The sequence below is a fragment of the Hyperoodon ampullatus genome (assembly GCF_949752795.1).
Source record: "Hyperoodon ampullatus genome assembly, contig: scaffold_368, whole genome shotgun sequence".
Taxonomy (NCBI): Eukaryota; Metazoa; Chordata; class Mammalia; order Artiodactyla; family Ziphiidae; genus Hyperoodon; species Hyperoodon ampullatus.
Window position 1 is genome coordinate 293,080 of NW_027640486.1, and position 25,008 is coordinate 318,087.

General features: G+C 48.8%; 1 protein-coding gene across 1 annotated transcript; it reads right to left on the reverse strand.

Moving 5' to 3' along the window:
* Window positions 1–301: 301 nt before the first annotated feature.
* On the reverse strand, window positions 302–19,391 carry FFAR4 (free fatty acid receptor 4; the record flags this gene model as incomplete). The annotated part of the gene is made up of 3 exons (XM_079728699.1): window positions 302–930; window positions 11,209–11,337; window positions 18,825–19,391. The coding sequence occupies 3 exons, from the start codon at window positions 19,389–19,391 to the stop codon at window positions 541–543; spliced, it is 1,086 nt and encodes a 361-aa protein (XP_079584825.1). The 3' UTR covers window positions 302–540.
* Between the last annotated feature and the right edge of the window lie 5,617 nt (window positions 19,392–25,008).

Sequence of the window (25,008 nt, forward strand, 5' to 3'; positions counted from 1 at the left end):
GTTTCTCCTAAAGGGGTCCATGGCATCCCTTTATAAATGAAAAATAAAGTCACCTTTAATTCCTTGGAAATTAAATCCTTGTTCCTTGGAAATTCCTCAAGCGCTCTTGACATTAATGAATGATCCTGCAGCCTTGCAAATCCAGGGTGGGGAGCTAGAGTGGCCATGACTCTTCAGAAGAAAAATCTGGGTCCTGGACCTGTTCCAAGACTCACTTCAGGAAACTGGCAAGGCGTGCCTTTACATGTAGGAGATGAGATTGCTGAACAGTTACAAATAAAAATTATTAAACTTAATCATATTACACACTGAAAAATTTCATATTGAAAAGGAACCCACAGCAAATACTTTTATAAAGGATAAAATTGTTATACAGCATGATCACCCCTCAATCTACTGGTGCTGTAAATGTACATTTGCATAGGTTACATTTTCTTAAAGCAGGTGCCCTGGTGCGACCGTCCTGGAAATAAACTCCCTTTGAAAACACACCATGGCTTGCCAGAGAGTGACAAATAGACGCCTACAGAGAACAATTAACTAGCTGGAAATAACAGACAGATCATTTCTTCTGACAGATGTGTCTGTAAACATGGCTCCCTTTTCCGAGAAGAAGAAGCAGTGAAAAAATTTCCTCCATTCGTTCCTAAACAGTGACATGTTGTAGAGAATGGGGTTGACGGCCGAGTTGGCAAAGGTGAAGGCCACCACCCAGAAGAAGAGGGACGGCCAGATAACCAGGTTTTGCTTGAAGTTCTGGATCAGAATGAGGAGGATGGTGACGATGATGGGGCTCCACATGATGAAGAAGGAGATCATGAGCAGGAACAGGGTGCGGAAGAGCCGGACGTCCTGCTGGGACACACGGAGCTGGTGGCTCTGCGAGGAAGCCAGGTTCATCGTGAGCCTTCTCCTTGACGCCTTCGTGATCTGCAGAAACACAAAACAGAGCCGGCGCCACAGTTTACGGCAGGACATCGGCAGTGTTGACCTTGGAGGGGCAGAGGAGGCCCAGGAGTTGGAATCTGCCATTCTCGCTGCATTGGGACTACTTGGCTTTGGAGCTTTGTGCGGAGAGAGCTCCCTTCTCAGAGGCCTGGCTTGCTGCCCACGCTTAAGATGCGCTGGTCAGCTGGCCTCCTGAGAAATAAGGCAGATCATCCGTGTTATAAATAGTGCTGACGAGGGGAAGTGCAAAGCCAGAATGCAATGGTCTAGAAGAGAGATGTGTGAACACAGGTTTAGGTGTCATTCAAGACTCCCCTTCCCAGTAAGAAAGAGGAGCTGGCCAGAGCACTGCTAGTGACATGTGTTGAAAAACTGAAACCATTTCCCATTTATGCCCCCAGGTGACAGGTGGCAGCTGGTAGGATAAACATCCTCCCGCCTATCTTTGCACACCTAGGTGAGCATATCAGTAGAATAAATTCTCAACAGTGGAACTGAAAGGACCTCTAATATTTTGTGCTAACGAGCAGGGTCAGCATTAGAGCGGAGGGGTTGTGGGCAAGGAGGCAACTCTGGTGACATGGGTTCAGAAGGGTGTTCTGGACTCTTCTTTCAGGAGCCCTTGTAGGCACTGCTCTCCGAATCTTCTGCCCAGTCTCTTCTGGTCAGTTAGAGGGTCTTGCTTCAGCATCAATCAGAGAAGCTGGTTACTAATTGGCTGTGGGCAGCCTTGGACATATGGCCCATCAACTGAGGCAGGCTAACCAGATTAAAATAAAGCCCTGCATGTCCTCTCACCCCACTGTCCCACGTAAAAACAGTATTTTTGGAACAGACAAATGCTTCATAACACCTCAGGACCAGAGTGTTGGAGCTAGATGGGCCCATGCATGGTTGGAGCAGCACTTCTCAGAGTTCACTCTGCCTGTGAGGCATTCAGCACTATTTTATTTAAATGTAGATTCTGATTTTGCCTGCCCCGAGGACCACACTTTGAGTAGCCAAGGCCTACTCCACACCTTCATTCTACAGGTGAGGAAACAGGCCCTCCAGAGAGAGGGTTTAGCCAAAGTACTTTGAAAACAGGAGCCTTAGAACTGTTCACATCAGAGGGCAAAAGCCCCGCAGAAGCTGAGTGCGTGAGAGAGAAGGTGGGGCTTCCCCAGAGGCTCTAAAGACCCCAGTGCTTAGGCTCACACTGCCCTGGGGATACATACAGAGTCCTGCGCTTATGCCTAATTCTAATTTTCCTCTAAGCACAGCCAGTAGGCAGAAGCCCTGCTGTTCCCCATCACCTGCTCAGCTTTAACAGTGCCAAGAGGTGGGCGTGAGGGGGTGAGGATGGGCTGGGATGGAGGTGGCCGCAGACTGGGGCACAGTTAGCCTGGGATGCGATGGGGCCCTGTTCCCACTAGCCTGACATGCTTTGTTCCAGCCTGTGACCTCTGTCCCAGGTAAGAGATCCAATTCCGAATGTCTTGCCACATTCGTGGTGCTTGCTAACTTGCCTTTGCTTAGTCTGGCCCTGTGTCCTGCTTCTCCTGCAGGAGCAGGCTGCTGGGCACACAGTGAGTGCTTACATGTCTGGAGACTTTAATAGCCAAAACTCTTTTTTTTTTTTTTTTTTTTGCGGTACGCGGGCCTCTCACTGCTGTGGCCTCTCCCGTTGTGGAGCACAGGCTCCGGACGCGCAGGCTCAGCGGCCATGGCTCACAGGCCCAGCAGCTCTGCAGCGTGTGGGATCTTCCCAGACCGGGGCACGAACCCGTGTCCCCCACATCGGCAGGCGGACTCTCAACCACTGAGCCACCAGGGAAGCCCCAAAACTCTTATCGTTAGCTCTGCCCGGGCCTTCCTAGGACCATTCCCCTAAAATTATTCAATCTCAAGAGATGAAGCAATTAGAAAGTAATCAGAATCATTCAAATTTGGGGCAAGATTAACTCCAAGACCCGAATGGCTTAAAATAGTCTCTTTAGAATACTTCTAATTAGCTAATTAAAGGATAGCCATTTAATTGTCCTGTGATTAAATACAATTGCTCCTGTGTAGTAGTTCTGGTCCACTTCTAGGTGACAGTGACCCAGGCAACAGATGCTGAATGAACAGAACCCCTTCCTTCCCACCCACTCCCCACCAAGAACAACAGGAATCAGGATCACCGAGCTTCATGAAAGGCTCCCCGTGTGCCAGCCACTGTACTAAGCATTTGTTTTATAAATTGTCACATTTAATCTTCAAAACTGCTCACCGGATTCGTGCTATTATTATCTTCACTCCAGAGATGAGGAAACTGAATCTCAGGAAATCTGAGTAGCTTGTTGAAGGTCACTCTACTAATGATGAATGGTCAAAGCCCCCATCTGTGAAACTCCAGCTCAGGTGAGCTGAAGATGAGTGATATCATAAAAGGCTCCAGCCCTCTTCCTGGAGTTGCCTTCTACTTCCGACCCCCTGCTCTGCAGCGGGGTGACTGCTCAGACCCATAGGCTAAAAGTCACATTGGCACATCTAAGCTGGAAGGTGCTGTGTAGAATCAAAGTTAGAATATGTGTTCAGGTGAAAGCTGGTGAATCTGAGACCTTGGGTGATTGACCTGGGAGGGTAACAGCTGCCCAGGGGCAGGTGGGTAGGCTGCAGGGGAAATGGCACCACTTCTGAGTAGGCTAAGTGCAGCCTGGTGGGCACATGAGGATGATTCCAACAGCAGCCTCATTGCTAGTCCTGTCCACATTGCTCTGCCAAGAAGGATGGAGTCCCTGGTACAGTGTCTTTTAGATTTTTTTTTTTTTGGTTTTGGGGGTTCTTTGGGGGTTTTTTTGGCCTTACCATGCAGCTTGTGGGATCTTAATTCCCCGACCAGGGCTTGAACCCCGGGCCCTTGGCAGTGAAAGTGGGGAGTCCTAACCACTGGATCGCTAGGGAGTTCCCTAGATATTTTTTGAATGAATGATGTGGATGGAAGTTCATACTTATTGAGCACTTACTATGTGCCAAATCCTTGTACATATCACTTGGTTTATCTCTTTAAATTCTCCCAACGATTCTGTGACATATGTACTTTGATGATCTCCATTTTATTTTGCTTTATTTTATTTTATTTTATTTTAATTTTTATTGGAGTATAGTTGATTTACAATGTTGTGTTAGTTTCAGGTGTATAGCAAAGCGAATCAGTTCTACATATACATATATCCACTCTTTTTTGGATTCTTTTCCCATATAGGCCATTGCAGAGTATTGAGTAGAGTTCCCAGTGCTATACAGTAGGTCCTTATTAGTTATCTACTTTATATATAGTAGTGTGTGTATGTCAGTCCCAATCTTCCAATTTATCCCTCTTTCCACTTACCCCCTGGTAACCATAATTTTGTTTTCTACATCTGTAACTCTATTTCTGTTTTGTAGATAAGTGATGATCCCCATTTTACAGAGGAGGAAACTGAGGCTCAAAGAGGTTAAGGAAATTGCCCAACAGTACCCAACTAAGCAGTCGCAGAGCTGGGCTTCAAACCTTGGCAGTCTGACTCCAGTCCATGCTTAAACTTAAACTAATTCCTTCCCACCCTCTAATATCTCCGTCAGTGGAAATCCTTCCATCCAGCCTGTAACTCCAAGCTCTAATGCCAGGGACTCCGGGAGGGCATCCTGGTTCATCTGCTGTTGGCATCCTGCAGCACTTTGTTTCAGGTACTCACGTGGCACTTGCCACATATTCTATGGTAGATGTTGAAGCATCATTCTTACCTCTGAGTCCCACCAGACTGCGGCTCCCTGGGGCTGGGCAGCCCTGTGGCTGCTGTGGTCCAGGGCTCTGGCACTTGCCACATATTCTGTGGTAGATGTTGAAGCATCATTCTTACCTCTGAGTCCCACCAGACTGCAGCTCCCTGGGGCTGGGCAGCCCTGTGGCTGCTGTGGTCCAGGGCTCTGGCAAGTGTCTGACAATGACCGTGAGCAGACAGCAAAACAACTGACTCACGGCCAAGTGAACATGTGTTTGGCTCTTTTTATAGCACTGACTGATGCTACCCCATTTCCTTCCATCCGCAGTTCCCACAGCTTTGAGGGAGTGAGAAGGAAAACGGGCCCATTATAATAAAGTGCAGCTCCTCCCCTGTTCCCTTCCCCACGTTAGATGACAAGACTAGTCGACTTTTGTTCAGGGTTTAAAGTGTCTCTGGCATTACGCTGAATGCTTGGTGTGCTTTTAGATCAAATGAAAAGCTCGATTAACTTCTGAGGATTAACTTTAATCTTTAAAACAAGCCTGTGGGGTATGCTCTCATTCTGGGGACAAGAGACGGAGGCCCTGAGAGGTGAAGTGATTTGCTCAAGGCCTCACGGTCAAGTGGGGGAAGGGTACCTCAAGGGGTACACTCTTCCCTGCCAGGCACACCACTGCCACTACCAGGACAGAGGACAGAGCTCCCGGGAATGTGGTCCACGGCCACCACCATCAGGGTCACTGGCACTCCATAAAATGTAAATGCTTTGGCCCACCTTCAGACACTCTGATTCTGTGGGTCTGAGTGGGCCCAGGAATCCACACTTTTTATAAACTCCCCAGGTAATTCTTTTTTTTTAATAAATTTATTTATTTATTTATTTATGGCTGTGTTGGGTCTTCGTTGCTGCACGGGTTTTCTCTAGTTGCGGCGAGCAGGGGCTACTCTTCGCTGTGGTGCGTGGGCTCCTTCTTATTGTGGTGACTTCTCTTGTTGCGGAGCACCGGCTCTAGGCGTGCACACAGGCTCAGTAGTTGTGGCGTATGGGCTTAGTTGCTCCACAGTATGTGGGATCTTCCCAGACCAGGGCTCGAACCCGTGTCCCCTGTATTGACAGGCGGATTCTTCACCACTGCGCCACCAGAGAAGCTGCCCCCCAGGTAATTCTTAACCACTAAAATATGAGAACTACTCATCTAGGACAACAGGCTTGGAGTTTCTCCCCCAGTCCTTTGAAAAGTCACTTTTAAATTGCCTGAGACTCTCTGCCTTCACATTCACATGAGCATCTGAAGGCTACGAGCAAAGCTTCTCCCCACCCCACATCCCTCTGTCACCCCACGCCACCAGACCACAGCCACGGACAGGTGGATGCGGGGAGAGGTCACTCCCACTGACCCAGCTCCGGCCCCTGGGGTTGGGTCTCCTCTGAGGGCTGCTTGGTCAATCCACAACCTCCCTATTAGAATCATCAGACAACAGACTCCATCTTTCCAGAGGACCAACCTCCCCTTCCATCACCGGCAAGCACGCCCCAAAGCTGGGGAATGAGATCCAGGTATGGAGAAAGGAAGGGCCACGTGTTCACTACCTAAGACCTTCATATTTAGTTGAAAGGGATTTCATTTCCCAGTTAAGCCCTGAGATAGGTGAAGGTTTTCCAACTTCAGGCCAGACACTCACTCTGTCATTCAACATATATTTATTGAGCCCCTACTATGTGGCCAGCACTCCTACAGGTGCCGGATGCACAGCAAGAAACAAGGTAGCACTGCCCACCCCGCCCTTCCATTCTAGTGTTTGGGTGGTGAGGGGCCTGGGGGTGAAGGGAGAGGGAGACCAAGAAACCTATAAGCTGTCACAAAGCCTGCCATGGTGCTGGTTACTGGGTGACAATATAAACCAAGCCCCACCAGCAAGCATGGTCAGCCTGATCAAAGGCACTGAGGAGTGGCCTGGAGACTATTACCCTGGGAAACTGTTGATAGGAAAAAGCCACTGGAGATGTAGAGCACACCTGAGTCAGGAGGAAAGAGGAAGCAGGGAAGGCAGAGGGTGGAAAAGGCCATTGCCATGAGCAATTGAAGCAGCCCCGGAAAAAAAGAGCCCTGGTGAAGCCTCCGCTCAGTGCTCACCCAGGGCAGATCCAGCAACCAGGGTAGGGACTTGAGAACAGAGGTTCCCAAAGGAGAGTCTGTGGAGCACCAGCCCAGAGAGGGCTCTGTGGGGAAAAGGCAGTCTGCAGTCAGGTTTAGCAGTGCTGCCTACTCTATTCCAGAGGTGGAGATTCTCAAAGTTCACGAGCATAATAAAGGCTCTGAGAAGGCCTGCAGCAAAGAAACCCATTTAACTTTGATTAACCCAGCATTTTCCAAACTCCTTTGATCATAGAACCCTTTCTAACATCTAACATCCCATGGAGTTCTAGAGAATGCTTTAGGGGACACTCTGCTTGTGAGGAATAAAAGTCAGGGTGATTTGAATGAGACATTTCTCAGGCCTAGAGATGGCACCTGAGTTAGAGGCAGCAGAAACAGGTGAGAGGTAGGGTTGGTGGGAAAAGGGTCGGTGGTGTAGTTATCTGTCCTATGGTTTCAAATGATTTGCTAATTGTGTCTCTATGAATATAGCTAATTAATATTGATGTTCAATTGATTTTACAGAGTTTTGCTCTTGATAGAAAAAGCTCAGCAGAAAGGCTGATTCAGGGTCTCTGAGTTATGAGTATCTTCAGAGGAAGAGAGACGCAAGCTAGGCGGCCCCACCCAGGCTCTCCACCTGGCAGCTTACCTGCTTCCAAGTTACAAACAGGAGCAAAGTGAGAACAAATGTAATAGTCCTCCTGGGATATTGTCAGTAGTCAGTTTTGCCGGTGGGGTGGAAAGTAATCTTCTGAAAGTCTTATATTTGCATTAATGTTGGAATTTTCAAAATCACATTAGATCTCTTTCATGTTAAAGTCTAACAGTTTGTTCAAAGCATTATCATATCTGCAATTCTCATTTTATTGTGTTAAATGATCCACTGAGGCCCATTTGGCTCCAGAGGGAACTGAGGCCCACATTCATTAAGCGACTTGCCTAAGGTCACACAGTAATAAAGCTTGGACTAGAATCCGGGTCTCGTGACTCTTTGTCCAGTGGTTTTCCCACTGTCCCAAAGGAGAAGGTGCTGTTGGCCCTTTCAGTGTGATCCAAGTTTGTGTCTTACTCATTCAATGAGTGTTTATTAAGCCCCTACAACGAATAAGCCAGGCTCTGTTTTAGGCACAGGACTATGGCAGTAAACAAAACGAAGTCTCTGCCTTCAGGGAGCTTGCATTCTAGTGGGCAAGACAGATGATATGCAAGTAAATACACACAAATGGAATACGACAGGGGTTGGAAGTGCTTTGAAGAGAAATAAGTCAGGGTCAGGGACTAGAAAATGATGGGGAATCTCTCTGGAGAAGAGCCTTTTGAGCAGAGACCTAAATGAAGTGGGGGAGTGGCCCACGCAGAAGTCTGGGGGAGAGAGATCCAGGAGAGGAGATGGCAGGTGCAAAGGCCCTGAGGCAGCAGTGTGTTGGCGTGTGTGAGAAAGAGCCCCAAGGACATGAGGGAGGGGGAGAAGATGAGGCGAGAGGGGCAGGCAGGGGACAGATCACACAGGGCCTTAAGGTGAGGGTTTTGGCTTTTCCTCCATCTGTGAGGGAATGGATGGGATCTAAATTATATCTTTGACTCACTGCTCAGAGCACCATTTCATAACTGTGAGTCATGATAGACACTCGGATTCATCCAGGAGCTGTCCTGAGGTCTGGGATGGGAAGAACAGAAGGCTGGCTGTGAGTTTATAGGCAAAGTGTCTGGAACTGCAGTTAGAGGCAGATGGATAAGAGGACACATCAGGGCTCGAGGATTCCTAGGATGTTTCCAGGTGGCCCTGGCCCGAGGAAAAGAATATCCTTTCCATAGAATAAGTCAGTCCTTCCTCAGAAGGTGGCTGAGAACCATGAGGCACGAGTGAAAAGGGACAGATCAGAACCCTCTTGCCTCTAAGGGACTCAGGAGTGGGGCTGCCCAAGCAGGAGAGGTCGGATGCCGCTGCCAGCTTCTGCCCAGCCATCATCTAGCCAGCCAGCTCTGCTCTAGGGCCAGTCCCATGTTCTTGCAGTGCTCCAAATCTGGGCCCTGCTGTTTATTCTCTCAAAAATCTCAGCAGTACCTCTTCCCAGCATGCTGTGAGAGGATTAGAGGAACAGCCTCGCCTAACAATTAACAACAGCTGTAATTTATTTATCCCCTGCTACAGGCAGGCATGACACTCACCATAGTCCCACCAGCAGTATCTCCTATGCATCCCACAAAAATCTTAAACCGTTGGACTTTTGATCATTATTTTGCAGATGAGGGAACAGAGGTTCAGAGAAGGTAAGTAACTTGCCAAGGCCACACAGCAAGTAAGGGGCAGATTCAGGACTCAAAGCCAGGTTATTAAAATGACCCCTTCTGGTCTCCATGTTTTTTATGGCCCTTTGCTTTTCTCCCTTTTCCTCTTTTTTCTCTTTTAACAATTTGCAAAGTGTTTTCACAGTAAGCCTCAGCATCACTCCTTAATGTGTTTCAGGGTTTCACTGCATTGAATAGCAGCACCTTTGTCTGTGTCCCCCTTCCCTTTCTTGTGTTAAAGCTCCTTCTAGATAGAGAATGTGACTTGCTTACTCTTGACCAATCTCTACTCCCCAACAACACTTTGCACAGAGCAAATTCTTAACAAATGTCTGAGGAATTAAAGTCTTGGGACTCTGGAACCAGACTGCCTGGGCTTAAGTCCTGATACTGCTGCTTATGAGCTGTGTGACCTTTCATAAGTTACTTAACCTCTCTGTGCCTTGGTTTCCTCATCTGTAATTCTGGTTAGGATTAAATGAATTCCTGACACATTGTAAACACCATTTAAATATTTGTTAAATAATTTTTTAAAAATTCATTCTCCGTTTCTCTTTCTTCTTCCCTCCCTTCTTTTCTTTTACCATAATGATAGTAACTAATGCTTACATAGCATTTACACATGCCAGGCTCCCACTGCAAGCACTTTACAGACCTCAGCTCCAGGCCTGAATCTGCCTCATACCCTTGAACAAGCCCCAGGTGGGACGTCACTTAAACAGGTCACAAGTCAACTGGTGGGGAAGAGTCTAGGGACTAACATGGGGGGGCCATCTCACACAGGATCCAGAGATTAGAAGACTCGGATGGAGGTTGGCCTGGCTTTGGGTTCTAAAGCATCTAAGAAGGTCACAGATCTTTAGCTACAACAAAAGGGCCATAAAAGTGGCCAGACAGCAAGCAGGACCTAAGGGCCCCACTTCAACCTGCTTGTTTGCCACATGACCCATTATATGCTATAAAACCAAGATTCAACAACAGTGAACCTCGGAGAGGACTCAAGGGTTTCGCATTAAACCTTCTAAAATGAGCATGAACACATGTAGATGCCATTTGCCTGGGCCAGCACCTCGCATGCAAATATGCTGCCTCAAGGGGTAAGAAAGAGGCTGGCAAGTCTTTTTTATGTCCCTGTACATAGTCACATTGAAGGTAGAGATCATTTCCTGTTTCAGTGCACTTTTGCAAGGCACATGCCCTCGGAGTGGGGGATAGCAATTAGAGGGATAGAGGAGGGGCTTCTCGTATGCTCTGTTTCTTGTTCTGTTTCTGGGAGCTGTTTCTGGGAGTGTGGCCAGTTTGTGAGCTGTGCATGTATGCTGGGTGTGCTTTTCTGTATTTATATTGTACTTCAATAAAAGTTTTTAAAAGTGTACATTCTTTATCACCACACTGCTGTTTGTGATGGGGAAACAATGGACACAACCCAAAAGCCCATAAAAAAAATTATGTCACAACTATATGATGGAGAACCATGAAGCCATTAGAAATAATGAGGCAGAGATATAGGAACCGATACGGAAGGATGTTATGATACAGTGCTAATCAAAAAAAGGAAGTTACAAAGCAAATAGCATTATCTCAAATCTAAAAAAAAAACATTGGGTTGAACCATGGTAATAGTTGATATTTTATAGTTGACCATTTTATATGGTTCATTATATATATACACACACATATATATATACGTATATGTGTTTATATGTACACAGATATACATACTCACATTGCATAGAAATATGTATATATATATAAATTTATAAGAAAAATAAATTAAAATGTACTTTAAATTGTCAACAGTGGGGGTAGACCAGATTTTTAGTATCTGTGTTACACATTTCTATGTCTTTAATTTTTTATGAGCTTGTATTACTTTAGTGATCAGCAAAAACAAATGATAATAATAACAGTCACATAGATATAACTTTTTAAAATAGACCAAACTTTTGTCCCTCAGCGTTGCAGAGGGATGGATCTGGGCAGTGAACCAGGATTGGGCTGGTGCGAATTCTAAGGTAAATTTTGACCTGGAAATGCTAAGGTTCATCTGAAATACCCCAAGCCTGAGTGAAGTTCAGCCACGGCGCTTGAAGCAAACATACCTGTAAAATTTTGGAGTAACTGATCACAATAAGCAGTCCTGGTACCAAGAAGTTCAAAGTAACAAATGACACATCCCAGGAGATTTCTCCGGCAATGCTGGGCCAAACCAGTGTGCAAATCGGAATTTCCTAGTTACAAAAAGGAAGAGAAGGTCATTTAATGCTGGCTTCTTATTTGGCCTTTAGCTCAGCCCCAGGTGGGGTTACCTGGCACTGTTACAATGTTGTGTTACCCTGTTGTGTTTTGCTGTTACACAACTGGTATGACCAGAAACCCCAGACTCCCTTCCACTGCCCACACAACCCCACTTACAAGTCATTCCCCTCTGACCCTCAGAATCACCATAATTATTATCCCCATTCTCCAGGGGAGGCACGTGGGCCTCAGGGTCCCAGGCTGGGAAGACCTCGAGTCAGTTCCCAGGCATGGCTCCAGGTCCAGTGCTCTTTCCACTTCCCTGGGCTGAGCTGCAAAGAGCCCTTGAGCCTCCTCTTCCAAGACCTTCATTTTACAGGGGAAAAATCTGACCCCTGAAAGTTTACATAGATTGGAAGTGATGTGCTACACGCAAACATACAAAACCAGGAGTGAGGTGTGCCTCTCCTCCAGGGGAGAATGCGACAGCCCCAGCGTGAAGATGCAGCCACGGCCATCAGGATGTAAAACCACTGGATGGGCAGAAGAGCATGCAGGCTTGTGACCTTGCTGCTGTCACTATGTTGCGTTGAATTCAAATGTTTGACACTAACTACAAACCCTGAAATATGTTCCCCGACCTCACTGGATAGTTACTAAGCTGCTGCAACAATTTTTTCCAATGAACAAATAGGTCAATGACAAGAGCTCTATTTATCTTCCCAAACACAAATCTCCAGCGCCTGCTTGACTATAGGACAAAACTCTTTAGAAAACAAGAGCCCTACACACTTCTGGACACATAGAACAGATTTTTTAAGAGCATATTCTGTGTAAAAAAACCACATTATTGATTTCTGGTGGACAAGGCATCTTAACCACAGTCCAGAAGTAGTACCATTATTCATAGCATCATTCATTCATTCATGCATTTAACCAATATTTATTGAATGCTATACTAAGCAAAGGCAAAGAATTTTTATCATTTCCCAACGTGTATCATAATTGCATGGTCAAACTCAAAATAGAGTCCAATAACCACTCCTTTTCCTATTCAGTATCTAAAATTCTCTGAGCATTTATTCTTTGCCAGGAAGCACTTTACATACATTATCTCATTGAATGTTCATCACAACCTTATTGAAATGCATAGTTATTTTTCCCATTACACAGAGGAGGAAGCTAAAGCTTAGAAATTTCCTCCTAAAATAATAGTCTAAAACACTAAACATGTAGCCCTTTTTAATCATCTCCAAAGAGCTGAGTGGTTACAAAGGATATACCGGAACCTACCAAAAACGCTAAGGCAAGTCAGGCAGGGAAGAATGCTTTAGTTATATTTGTACCCTGAGGGGGTGCTGGGGGTGAGAATGCTGCTTCTTTTTCCTGTTTTGTTTAGACGGTTTACAAATGCACTGGACATTCTAAGAACTTGTTCCTTCATCCCCACCCACACTGTGCACACCTGATGGAAGAAAGTTTATTAGAGCTTTCTACATTTTGGTGATTGGAAAGAAATCTGTGTCTCTCAAGGATCTTCTGAATATTGACAGTGCGGTGACCATGGCTCTTTGGGAAATCCAGGTAGCCTATGCTTGTACTCAGACCTCCACCCACCAGGGACCCCTTATTCCAGTACATTGGGTGGGCAACACAAATCAGCAGAAATGTTGAAGCAGCAAACAGAAGAAACAGATTCCAGCCCTGAGTGTGACTTAGTCTCTAATTCTTATGCTTGTGATGGGAAAATGTACAGAGAGGGAGGGCAGAGAAACAGATGACCCCAGAAGCATTTCTTAAAGCCCCCAAGAGCCCCCAACTCTTTCTGAAAACCCTCTCCAGGATGTCTGCCTAACCCTCTCCAGGCTTAACAAGATTTTGTAGAAGACTGTGTAATGATAGAGCGAGGTGTTCCCTCTACATTAGGGACAAAAATACAGATCCTTAAATAATCTGCCTGCATTAGCCTCATATTGTTGAAGAAAATGTGTAGGTGCGAATGAAAAGGTATCTATCCACACACTCACACACACAGGCATAGAAAAGACTGGAAATATACACTCCAGAAAATTAAGTGTTGGGCTTCCCTGGTAGCGCAGTGATTAAGAATCCGCCTGCCAATGCAGGGGACACAAGTTCGAGCCCTGGTCTGGGAAGATCCCACATGCCGAGGAGCAACTAAGCCCATGTGCCACAACTACTGAGCCTGCGCTCCAGAGCCTATGAGCCACAACTACTGAAGCCCGCGCACCTAGAGCCCGTGCTCTGCAACAAGAGAAGCCACTGCAATGAGAAGCCTGCGCACCGCAACGAAGAGTAGCCCCCGCTCACCGCAACTAGAGAAAGCCTGCGCGCAGCAACGAAGACCCAACATAGCCAAAAATAAATAAATTAAAATAAATAAATTAAAAAATAAAAATAAAAAGGAAATTTGAAAACCAAAAGTGCTGGGCCTGCTTTGTTGCTGAGCTACAGATGCAGAGCTGGCTGAGCCGATGACAGTGTCCTTTAATCTATTTGTCCAACCACTCGCTGACTCAAGCCATGGTGACTGAGCCACTGTGAGGCCACAGTGAGGATGGGAAAGGAGGCTATGCTACAGTCAGGGAGGGAGAAAAGCACTAGGAAACTTCAATACAGAGCGGCAAGCCCAGAGAGCTCTAGGTGATGGGATTGTGGAGTCACCGGGAAAGCGGCATCCAGGAGGGGTTGTGTCAGCTGTGCCTGGAAGGATGGGGCTTCAGTCAAGGGAATGGGGAAGCTGGAGCTCAGTGTCTGGACCAGAAAGGATGTAGATGGGAGGCCACGTACAATGGTGTGAAGTGTGGTTGACCATGACTGGTATTCCCATCCCAAGCTCCATCTCTCCCTGGCAATCTCATCCATTTCCATGGTGGCTTTTTGCAGATGCTGTTGCAATCTCCTCTTTCCAGACCAGTCTTCTCCTGAACCCCAGACTGGCCCCACTGCCCTGTCGGCATCTCTATAGGATGCCTCACAGGCACTTCTAGCCTCCAGTGTCCCACCCCAAAGATTCCACCTCCTGCATCATCAACTCCGGGCATGGAGCCGCCATTTTTCAAGCTGTCAGATACCTGAGTGCTGGCCTTCCAACTTCTTCTTCCCTCTCCACTCAGAGGGAACTCCTAGGTTCTGCCTTAATAGCTATCCAACCCACCACAAGCTCATTCTCACTGCTCCTCCTCCCCCTACAGACCACAGACCACAGACCAGGCCATCTCTCACCTCCTAAGTCCCAACGCCCTAAAGGGTGTGTCACTGACCCTTCTCTAGTTGACCCCCACCAACCCTTCCAGCACCATCTCTTGCCAACATTGTGGGTTATCTCCTCCGCCTGTGAGGTCCCTCCAGTCCCCCATGTCACTCATTCTTTTCCAGGAAGACTTTCCTACAGATGGGGGACATCTATCTACAGGCACTGCTCAAGGGCTGACCCCTCCCCGCACTGGCTGACTCATTTGCAAATGCCACCTGATTCCAGCTTTTTCCGGTCAGCTTCTCTAATGACTCTTCCTGGAATACCCTTGGGGACACCTTTGTAAATAGTTCTCCCTGCCCTACCTCTTCAAACAAAATGGAAGACTTCAAAGTCATTTTAAGGAACTAGGAATCCTAGTTATATATCTCCTCTCCTATCAGCTTCCCAGCAGAGAAGAAAGGACATACCCATGGCAAGAGATGGACTTACTTTCCTATATCTTAAAAGTATCCTCTAATATTAACAAATGTGAGCAAACTTGTTTGTCTCATCAGCCAATCCACATTCAGTAGGGACACGACGGCATTACTGGCCTGGTATTGAACTGGGGCAGTGCAGAGCAGTGGGACCAAGCGCTCTTCCGGAAGTGTGAGCTCACGGGAGAGACACCAGGAGGAACAGACAGACCCCAGCTAACTTCTGATTCCATCCTTTGCCCATTCTGTAACTACAGGCATCTTCTCCTTCAGAAAATAAACAAGAGAACACCAACTCGTGGGGTTACTGTGGGGTTACCGAACTGTGCAGGGTCTGGGACCAGAATCCGCGTGATCCACATGCCCCTCCTTGAAGAGAAGGACGGTGTCTTGGTCGTGTGGCTCGCGGCGGGGGCAGGAGGGAGGGGTGCTCAGTAAGTGTCTGCAGAATCAATGGGCAGCACACTCTGACCAGGGTGGACAGTCCTCCCCACCTGCCAATGAGGGTCACGCCCCACCAGGGCCACAGCATACACAGGCAGGAATCCCGCTGGCATAGGCTGAGCTGACCCGGCTGAGATGTCTAAGTTGCTAGGATGTGTCCACCCTCTTAAAATGGCAGTCTTTTATTTTACCGCAATCAGAAGAATTGTACTGTTTGAAAAATGTTTAAAATATTTATAACCAGAGATAAGGAAACTAATAATAGCTGGCAACTCTTGAGCGCTTAACTGTGTATGTGCCAGATGTTATTAGCTCATTTACTGAACTTCCGTCCCCACAGTAATCCTATAAGGTTAATACTGTTACTGTGCCCATTTGGCAAATGAGGGAAGTGAGGTATAGAGAGATGAGACCACTTGCCTCTGTCTCGCAGCTCCTAAATGGCAGAGATGGGACTCACTCAGAACATCTGACTCCAAAGCCTGCACTCCTAATACCAAATTATTCAGCATTTTCTAGGCTGTCTATCATTTCATTTAAGTTTGAGAGAGTCTGGTCACCTTGACTGCTTGGTACTCTGCCCAAATGGACAAAGGTAATCTTGTTCTTGGGGGTTTTTTTGTGGGGGGAGCTCAGATAAACAGAAAACTCTGAGAGGCACTGTTTCCCGGGCCGGTGCTCCTTGAGGGGAGGGAGCCAGCATGAGCCTGGGTTGAGTTAGTTCTCTCAGCTGGTGGTTTGGGTAGGAAAATGTCTCCCCATCCAAAACCTCCATATTTAGTGTCCAAGTAGGAGGGTGCAGGCGGAATCTACAGCCAGGAAGCTGGGGGTAGAGGGTTGAGAAAACAAGCATTTGCTAATTTTAAATGTGAGTTTCAATTCGGTCTAGACTAGATCCTTCTCTGTCTCCTTTTTTTAAATGGCCCCTCCCCCTCCCCCCTGCTATTTCTCATTCTTTTCAACTTATTTCTTTAACTGCAGAGCCTCACTCGGCCCACCTATAAAGTAAGATGTTTCCTACCTATTCAGGCCATGGCCCTTGAGGAACCAGGAGTTTTCTGTTTGTTGGCTTACTGGCAGGTGTGGATATGTGTGTGCTGGGGGCTGAGGGGCAGGTAGGGGAAAAGACAGAGGATGGAGAGCTGGAAAGGACTGTCCCAGTTTTTCCTTACAAGCTCCCAACCCCACCTCTACTAATTTCAGGGAACAGGGGTCCTGCAGCCAGCTCACCTGGCCCCTCATCTTCTGAGATGTTGTGTGGACCCATTCTCTCCCAGTGGCTTTCCCCATATCCCTCTCCAAAGGCTCTTAAGACCAAGGAGGTGTTTCTGCATTGAAACAAGAGGGGTCTGTGTGCCCAGCCCCAAGGGGGACTGAGGGAAGGCCACCACAACACAGACCTCCACGGAAGCACCTTACGGTAAAACTGTAGTCATTCTGGAAGTGCTGTGTAGGGCTCCAACCTCCACAGATGCCCTACCTGGGGTAAAATACAGAGTGGCAAGGCACGGAAGGTCCTGCATCTGTGTGAAGGCCTTCTCACTCAAACAACCTCCGTGTCCACGTCAGCAAGAAGTTTTAGTCTGGGTTTTTGGCTGGGAGGTGACAAGAGCCTCATTTTTTAGTGTTATTTTCCAGTTAAGTAAGAGTGTACCTAAAACAGTTGTAAAAGGGGGAGGCACAAAAATACCTGTCTGGAAACATAAGATATCCTTAAGATATGTTCTATGTGTTTTAATTCCCCGAGTTCTGTGAAATCCCTCAAGTCTGTGAAAAATACAGAAACACTGTAACTCAGTGAGAGAATAACTTAAAAAAATCAAAAGACAGATGGCAGAATCCCAGCCCCCCAGAGAGGTTTGATTTGTGTTAAAAACAATATATATATTGTATCACACAGGATGCAGACTTCTCTCCCCAGTGAAAGGCCTGTGTGAGAGACCAGTCTGGGAAAAGTCCAGAGAAGCCCACTTCTGCGTTCACGTCCCCTGGTCAGCCTATGTTCACCTTCACAGCTAGAAGCCTTCCCCCGTCCCTCCCGGCCCTCCCACCCCTCCCACCCCTTCTGGTCACTGCATAGGGCTCTCTTTGGGACTGTGATTTCTGCCGGAAGGCCCCACACTCCTTCCTAGGGCCAAGGCTGAGCTTTCGTGTCCCACGGCCAGAAAAACAGCGACCGCTGCCGCCGCCGCCATAGGGAAAAGGCACGGGGCGGAGAACCCAGCCTCGGGCAGACACTCCAGGAGGCTGAGCCTCGAGACTCGCGCCTTCCCGTAGGGCTTACGTACCTCTGTCCCTGGCCCTCCCCGCGAGGCCCACAGAACCTAGGCCCACAGAACCTAACACCGCGATAACAGCCAGAACCGCCGGCCACCGTCCAGGTCAGGTGTCCCGGGTGAATCTCCGCGCACAAACCCTGCAGCGACGCCGCAGGGCAGCAAAGAGAACAAACCTGCGCCCGCAATTCTGTACCGCGGGACAGGAATAGCCTCGAGCCAATGTCATGAACTGTGCGCAGAATCTTTTTTAGATCCTGGACCCCCGCAATGATCCTAATGACAACTCTGGGTGCGCTGCCCAGGATAAAGCTTATGGGCTCAGCCTCTGGAATCTTCGGAACATTTGGGGCGCCCAAGATACGCTGAAGCCACTCTTCATTCAAAGCTCCCAGGGTAAGATCCCATGGTCTAGTCTAATCTTTCCGTCTTGCAGTTGGAAAAAGTGAGGCTCCGGAGGGGAAGTCACAGCCCCCCTAGAGGCAGCACTAGGTCCGGGGTCTCTGGGTCAACAAAGCCTTTTCTCCCCGGCCCATTCACACACACCTGCCCGCGATTCTCAAAGCAGTACCCTCATCCGGCCCGCACTGAATCTGCTGAGCGCGATCTTAGCTCCTCCTCGCGCTAAGGCTGAGATACCCTGATTAAGTTACTCTCTGTGTACCTTAGCTTCCTCATCTGTAAATAGGTGTGATAATAAGAGTACTGCGAGAAAGCAGAATTTACTATAATGTGATCAGTCATTCCGGGTCCCCTAGTTCGGTCTGTCTGGCCGCTAAGCCCCTTACTCCATTAACCTCTCAATAGTGCACTTTACAGGCATTACGGGGGCTCCACTTACAACGTTTTGGAGGGCGTTTATGAGATCTACATCGTAGGGTCACAGTGAAATTTCACAGATAAAACTTAGTGCCGCGCACGGTGACACAACGATTAAATGAGGCAACCGGCCTATTATTGTTTTGTTGTTTTTGTTAATGACCATCCCAGATCACCATTTCCGGCGCAACCCGCCTGCCAGCCTTTCCCGGACACCTGCCCCGCGTGCACACCCCGGCGCTCACCTCGTCGGCGCCGGAGAACCGCTGCGGGACGACGCTGAAGAAGATGCAGAGGGGCAGCGCGGCGAACGCCGAGTAGCCCCAGATAAGCGCGAGCAGCGCGGCCCGCGCCCACCGACCCGGGCCCCGCACGCCGCGTTGCAGGCGCACGATGCACACCATGCGCTCCAAGCTGACTGCCGCCAGCGTCAGGATGGTGACGCTGCCGCTCAGAGTCATCACGTAGAAGAGCAGGTGGCAGGCACCCGGGCCCAGCAGCCAGGCCTCTGTCCAGCGCACGGCCAGCACGGGCGGGATGGCGCTGGTGAAGAGCAGGTCCGCGCAGAAAAGGTTGAGCACCAGGCTGGCTGTGGTGCCGCGGCGCCGTCGGCGCGCTACCAGCACCAAGGCGCACACGTTGCCCAGCAGCGACACCGCGAAGATGAGTGCCAGCACCACAGTCTCCACGGCGCTCAGCACCAACCGGTGGTCGCCCTTGACATCGGAGAAGAACGGGAAACGGGTGCGGTTGGCCTGCTCCAGGCTGCGCGCGGGCCCAGTGCCCGCCGCCTGCGCACACTGAGGGGACATGCCGGGCACCCCGAGGCCCGCAGCCGTCTGCGACCGGGCTCATCTGGGAGGTGACTGAGTGCGAAGGCGGGGAAAGAGGGAGGGAGACGGTTGCGACATCTCCCCTCTGGCCCCCTCCCGCCTGAGCAGCGCCGGCGCTGGGCGTTGCGAGCTAAGCCTGGGGCGCGCGCGGGAACGAGGAAGTACCGGCGACGCCGGCTGGAAACACCCAGGCTGGGAGGGAGGCGGCAACCCAGGCAGAGGCCACTCTCGGGCCGAATAGGAGCGCCCGAGCGGCCCGGAAACCCCACCTAGTGAACCCCCAGAAACCCCTCAAGGCCTCCCCAGCCCCCTTCATCCTCCAGGGGCACCCGGAAGATGACCTTAATCCACTGATTTAGCTAAAACTGATTTAGGAGTGCCGGAGCTGGACCTGTGATCGCAAAATGTGAGATCATTTTGGCCTGTGCTTTTCAGGCTTCACCAGAGAAGTCTAACAGGTCTGCGGATAAATCCTTGCAATGGGCCCAGATCTTTTGGGGGGGCAAGGGAACCAGTTGTTTATCATTGCTTAGTAACATGTGACTAGGTAGATTAGTTCATCTCTCTGTGCCCTCGTTTTTTAAAATCTATAAATGGAGATAATATCTCATTGGGTAATTGTGAGGATCATATAAAGGGATTCACACTTGGCACACAGTAATTGCGCACGAAACTTCATCAATTATTAATTACCATAATTAAAATCCATGTAAATTCTGTGTTCTGAACAAAGATATAAAATGCTTTAATGTAAAAAGAGTGGGCCCCCCAAAATCTTGAATAAACTTAGCACCCCGGAAAGACAGACACTCCAAGCGCACACACAGGTGATGAATGTGCCTCTGGCACCCCAATTTAAAAAGCACTGGACAATCCAGTCCCCTTACAGATGAGGAAACTGAGGCACAGCAAGAAGTGACTTGTCCAGGGTGGCCCCTGGTTAGTAATGCAAGGCCCTGACCCAGATATTTCCGCCACACCCCTGCTGTCTAGTTTTCTGTTATGGTAAATTAGACAGAATGAAAGTGTGCTTGTGGCCCTAGACCCAGTGACCACTTCCCTGGCCAGACACTGTCCCACCATGCACACCCTCACCGTCTTCCCCTTTAACATACTACCAGGCCATCTGTCTTGTGATCATCTCTGTGTATTTATTAAAAATTTGGTGTACCAGCCTTGAGGTGCTCTCTGGCATGGGGGTGGAGTGCATTTGCGTTTGCTTATCACTGTGGCATTTGGGGTCTGAGTTGGCAATGTGACCTCTGATCTGAAGGGCAGATTGCATGTCAGTGGGAGATGTTCAACTTGAACCTTGACTAAATTCAGGTAGTAAAAGAGAAAAAGTTTGCTTCCCGACACAGTTGATAAAGGGCAAGAGATTGAAATAAAGGTAACTCAAGTGGGATTTGGTAACGGTCTGACGGAGCCAGGGTATATTAGTTTCTATGGGAGGGAAAGGAGAGCTGTGTGTGTGTGTGTGCGCGTGTGCGTGTGTGCACGCGCACACGTGCGTGCGAGTGCCATGGAGACAGGAAGAGGTTCCCCCAGAGTGGACAACCAGAGTGGGGTCTCTGTGCTAGAAAGCCTTCTCCATCATTACCCTCCAGAGTTCTCCCAATGGCAAAATGGTGAGTACAGATGTTCCCAAACTTTCTCCTTTCACGTCACCTTCATAGTGCCTGTAAGCCAAAAGAAATACCCAACAGTTCCATTTATTAAGCAGCTGGGTCCAAATAACTTGACTTTATGTCCTAACAACTTAGTAGCCATCTGGAAAAACAATAAATGAATGAATTTTAAAAATAAAATTTTCATTTCTTTCTGAAATAATGACTTCCTAAAGGGGTAGGTGCCCCTGTTGAGCTCCACAAAGCTGGGAATTGGAGGGACACGGCCACTCTCATCTCCTGCTCCACACTGACCTCCATGTACTCGCTTTCCATCACAGTAACCCCTGAAAACCCAGATTTGTCAATGGGTTTAATGTTGAAACTGTGAAAAACCCAGAGCTAGAAGTCCATGTGGGGTTCAGTGAACGTTCAGCAGCGCTGTGTTTCCTGGGACCCCCAAGCACACGTGGACAGTGGTTAGAACACAGGCGTGGACACTCGCCTGCCAGGACCCGAGCCCTGACTGTGCTACTCACTGTGTGACCTTGGGCAAGTTATTTTAGCTTTAAGTGTTTCAATCTTCCCGTGTATCAAAAGGGTATAATAGGGCTTCCCTGGTGGCACAATGGTTGAGAGTCCGCCTGCCGATGCAGGGGACACAGGTTCGTGCCCCGGTCTGGGAAGATCCCACATGCCATGGAGCGGCTGGGCCCGTGAGCCATGGCCGCTGAGCCTGCGCGTCCGGAGCCTGTGCTCTGCAGCGGGAGAGGCCACAGCGGTGAGAGGCCCGCGTACCGCAAAAAAAAAAAAAAAAGGTATAATAACAGTACCATCTCATAGGGTTTAGGGGGATTAAATGAAATTCCTACCTGTAACACACTTAGCACAGTTGTCATCCAGGGGACACTGCGTCAGGCTCTGTGCTCAACACTGTGTGTGGACTTAATGGCTGACCACACATCCCTGTTGCTGAGACGGTCTCAGGTTATGAGATTATTATTAGAACCCTCTTTTGCTCTCAAATTGCTCTGGTTTGGAAGATAAATTATGTGGTAGCCTACCTTTATGTTTTTTGCTTTTTTTTTTTTTTTTTTTTTTTGCAGTACACGGGCCTCTCACTGTTGTGGCCTCTCCCGTTGCAGCGCACAGGCTCCGGACGTGCAGGCTCAGCGGCCATGGCTCACGGGCCCAGCTGCTCCGCGGCATGTGGGATCTTCCCGGACCGGGGCACGAACCCATGTCCCCTGCATCGGCAGGCAGATTCTCAACCACTGCGCCACCAGGGAAGCCCTACCTTTATGTTTTTTTAACTCATTCAGTGCACATACAGGTTGCAGGCACTAGGATTTGAATCTGAGCAGTCTGATTCCAGGGCCCCTGCTATTAGCCACTAGAGCAGTGCTTCTTAACTGGGGGGAGATTTTAGACACACACACACTCCACCACAGAGACATTTGGTAATGTCTGGAGACATTTTTGGTTGTCATACTAGGGGATTGCTACTGGCATCCAGTGGGTAGGGGAGAGGCTGGGGCTGTGGCCGAACATCCTGCAATGCACAGCACAGACCGACAACAAAGAATTGTCCAGCCCCACATACCAATGGTGCTGAGACTGAGGAACCCTGTCCTCTTGAGGCCTCAGCAGACTTTACTGCTTACTATTGATTTCTGTTGTGAAGTCCCACCTTGTGGCAAAAGCCAGAAACGTAATTATTTTCCTGGTAGGCGTTTCACTGCAAACTCTATAAACCCTTTAACCAACCCACTGGTGAAGCTCAGCTTTGTGCTGTGGCCCTAGGTGGCCAAGGCTGCGAAATCCCCTTAGTCCACGGGGCCAGGTACAGAGTCACCAGGGTGGATTGACATCACATGTCCCTTGTAGGAAACCACAGACTGAGCCCTGGTTGTGAGAGTTGTATTCACTGCTTATGGTCATTAATTACTGTTAGTGTTAGTATCATGCTCCTTTGCCTCTTCCACTCTAAGATAAAATGGTAAAAATGGAGATGAGGACCCACCAAATATAAATATGGACAGTCTAGTTTCTGAGCTAAAGGGATGGATGAATTGAAGGATGATTTCTGTGGTTGTTTATTTCATATTTTTAACCAAACAGGAGGAGGGGACTTTTTCTGTGTGTGGTTTTCTTAATTTCCCTCTGGAAAAACTTTCATAACGTTTGTATGAAAATGCTTTCCAGCTCGCAGTTTCCTCTCCAAACTTCTCTGTGGGTAGTCTATGGGTCATCTATTTACCTATATATCTACATCCATCGGGTCTGAGACATAAGTCCCTGCAGAGGTCAGAGTATCTCCTTGCAAAATTAGGATCTATTCTGGAGCAGGGTGCAAAGGGCGCTTATCCCTGCGTAAACACTTAAACGCTTAAAGTGTCCCTCCTGCCTCCGCTCCTCCCATCCTATCAAAGGGGGCTCCCACAAGACCCCAGGCCAAGCTGCCCTGAGTGTTCACAGCTGAGTGACCACCTCAGTCAGGCCAGCAGGGCGCAGGGAGGGCCACCTCTTGCTTCTTCTCCAAGGAGGCCCAAGGGCACTGAGTGGCCTTCGGGCATATGCAAAGTGGAGGGCATGAGAGCCATGCTGTTCTTGGGAAAGGGCACGGGCTTTTGTGTGCCTCGGGCCTGTAATCCCCCCTGCTGTCCATATCACACCTGTCGGTCAAAAGCCAAGTAGAAAGTGGCAAACAAAAAAGCTAAGTCCAGTGGGACAAGTGATCAGCACCTGGTCGTGAAGTATTCACATTCCAGGGGCCCAGGGCAGGTATCTGTCAATGAGATCTGGTGGCCCAGCCATACCTAACACATGCCATGCTTTATAAAAATTAGAAAAGTGAGCAGACACTTAGGAAAAGGCAAGGTGGATGCAGCCGAGGTTCTGAGCCTGGGGCGCAGGGCCTCGCTGGGTTTCGGCCTCCGCGTGCACCCCTCAGGTGGGTGTCCTTGGCAGGGTTTGCAGGCTTGTGCCGCCAGGGCCCTTCTCACTGACTCATCCTGCCACTTGTTGGTGGTCTCTGCTCCAACCCTCAGATCCCCCCCTCATACCTATCACATAGCGGGTGCTGATTGGATAGGAGTGTGTTCCATCAAGCCAACCATTTGCCTGGGGACTGTCCTCAAGCTCACTGCTGTGGGAATCTCGCCTGAGGAGATGAAGGGGTCAGCCTTATAGCAACTGTGAGGACTGCGATGTACAAAGAGGGGCTGGCGCCGGGCCTGACGGTTGGAGTCCTAGTGTGACGACACTTGGTTTCCTGAGGCAGACAAAGAGGGAGCCTTTCCAATGCATTTCTTTCCTGCTTGAATTGGCCAGAATTAACTCCCGTTGCTTGTCATCAAGATGCCTAATCTTGGAAGATCCGCCTCCCCAAGGCTTGTTGCTTTAAAGATGGTCTTTATTTTAGTGGCAACCACACTGCCTCTAAGATAGGAACTTAAACTCATAAAAGGGATTTGGTGATCACCTTGCTCCATTTTTTTTTTTTTTTTTTTTTTGGCCGCACCGCGCGGCTTGTAGGATCTTAGTTCCCCAACCAGAGATCAAACCCGGGCCCCCTGCAGTGGAAGCGCAGAGTCCTAACCACTGGACGACCAGGGAATTCCTGCACCTTGCTCCACTCTTCCAAAAACAAGCTGCAAATACAAATTTTTGTACTCAGAAAGGAAAGCAATTCAGAGAAGGTCCATTTCTACGGAAGTGGCAGCTTTTCTCCGTGGGCCCCTCCCAGTGAGGAGACACACTGGCCAGTCTAGGAGGGAAAGTGGCCCACACGGCGCACATTGATGGCTCCATCCTTACCACACGCCTGGCACCAGGCCAGGCCCTAGAAACCTGAAGACAGGGTGGGTGATGTCAGCACAGTCCCAAAGGAGCCTTCTGCAATCCAAGACGTGGCTTCACTGAAATTCTGCATTTCCCAAGAAGACCATTGGCCAAGGTCTTAAACAGTATATTGCAAGATTTCTCTT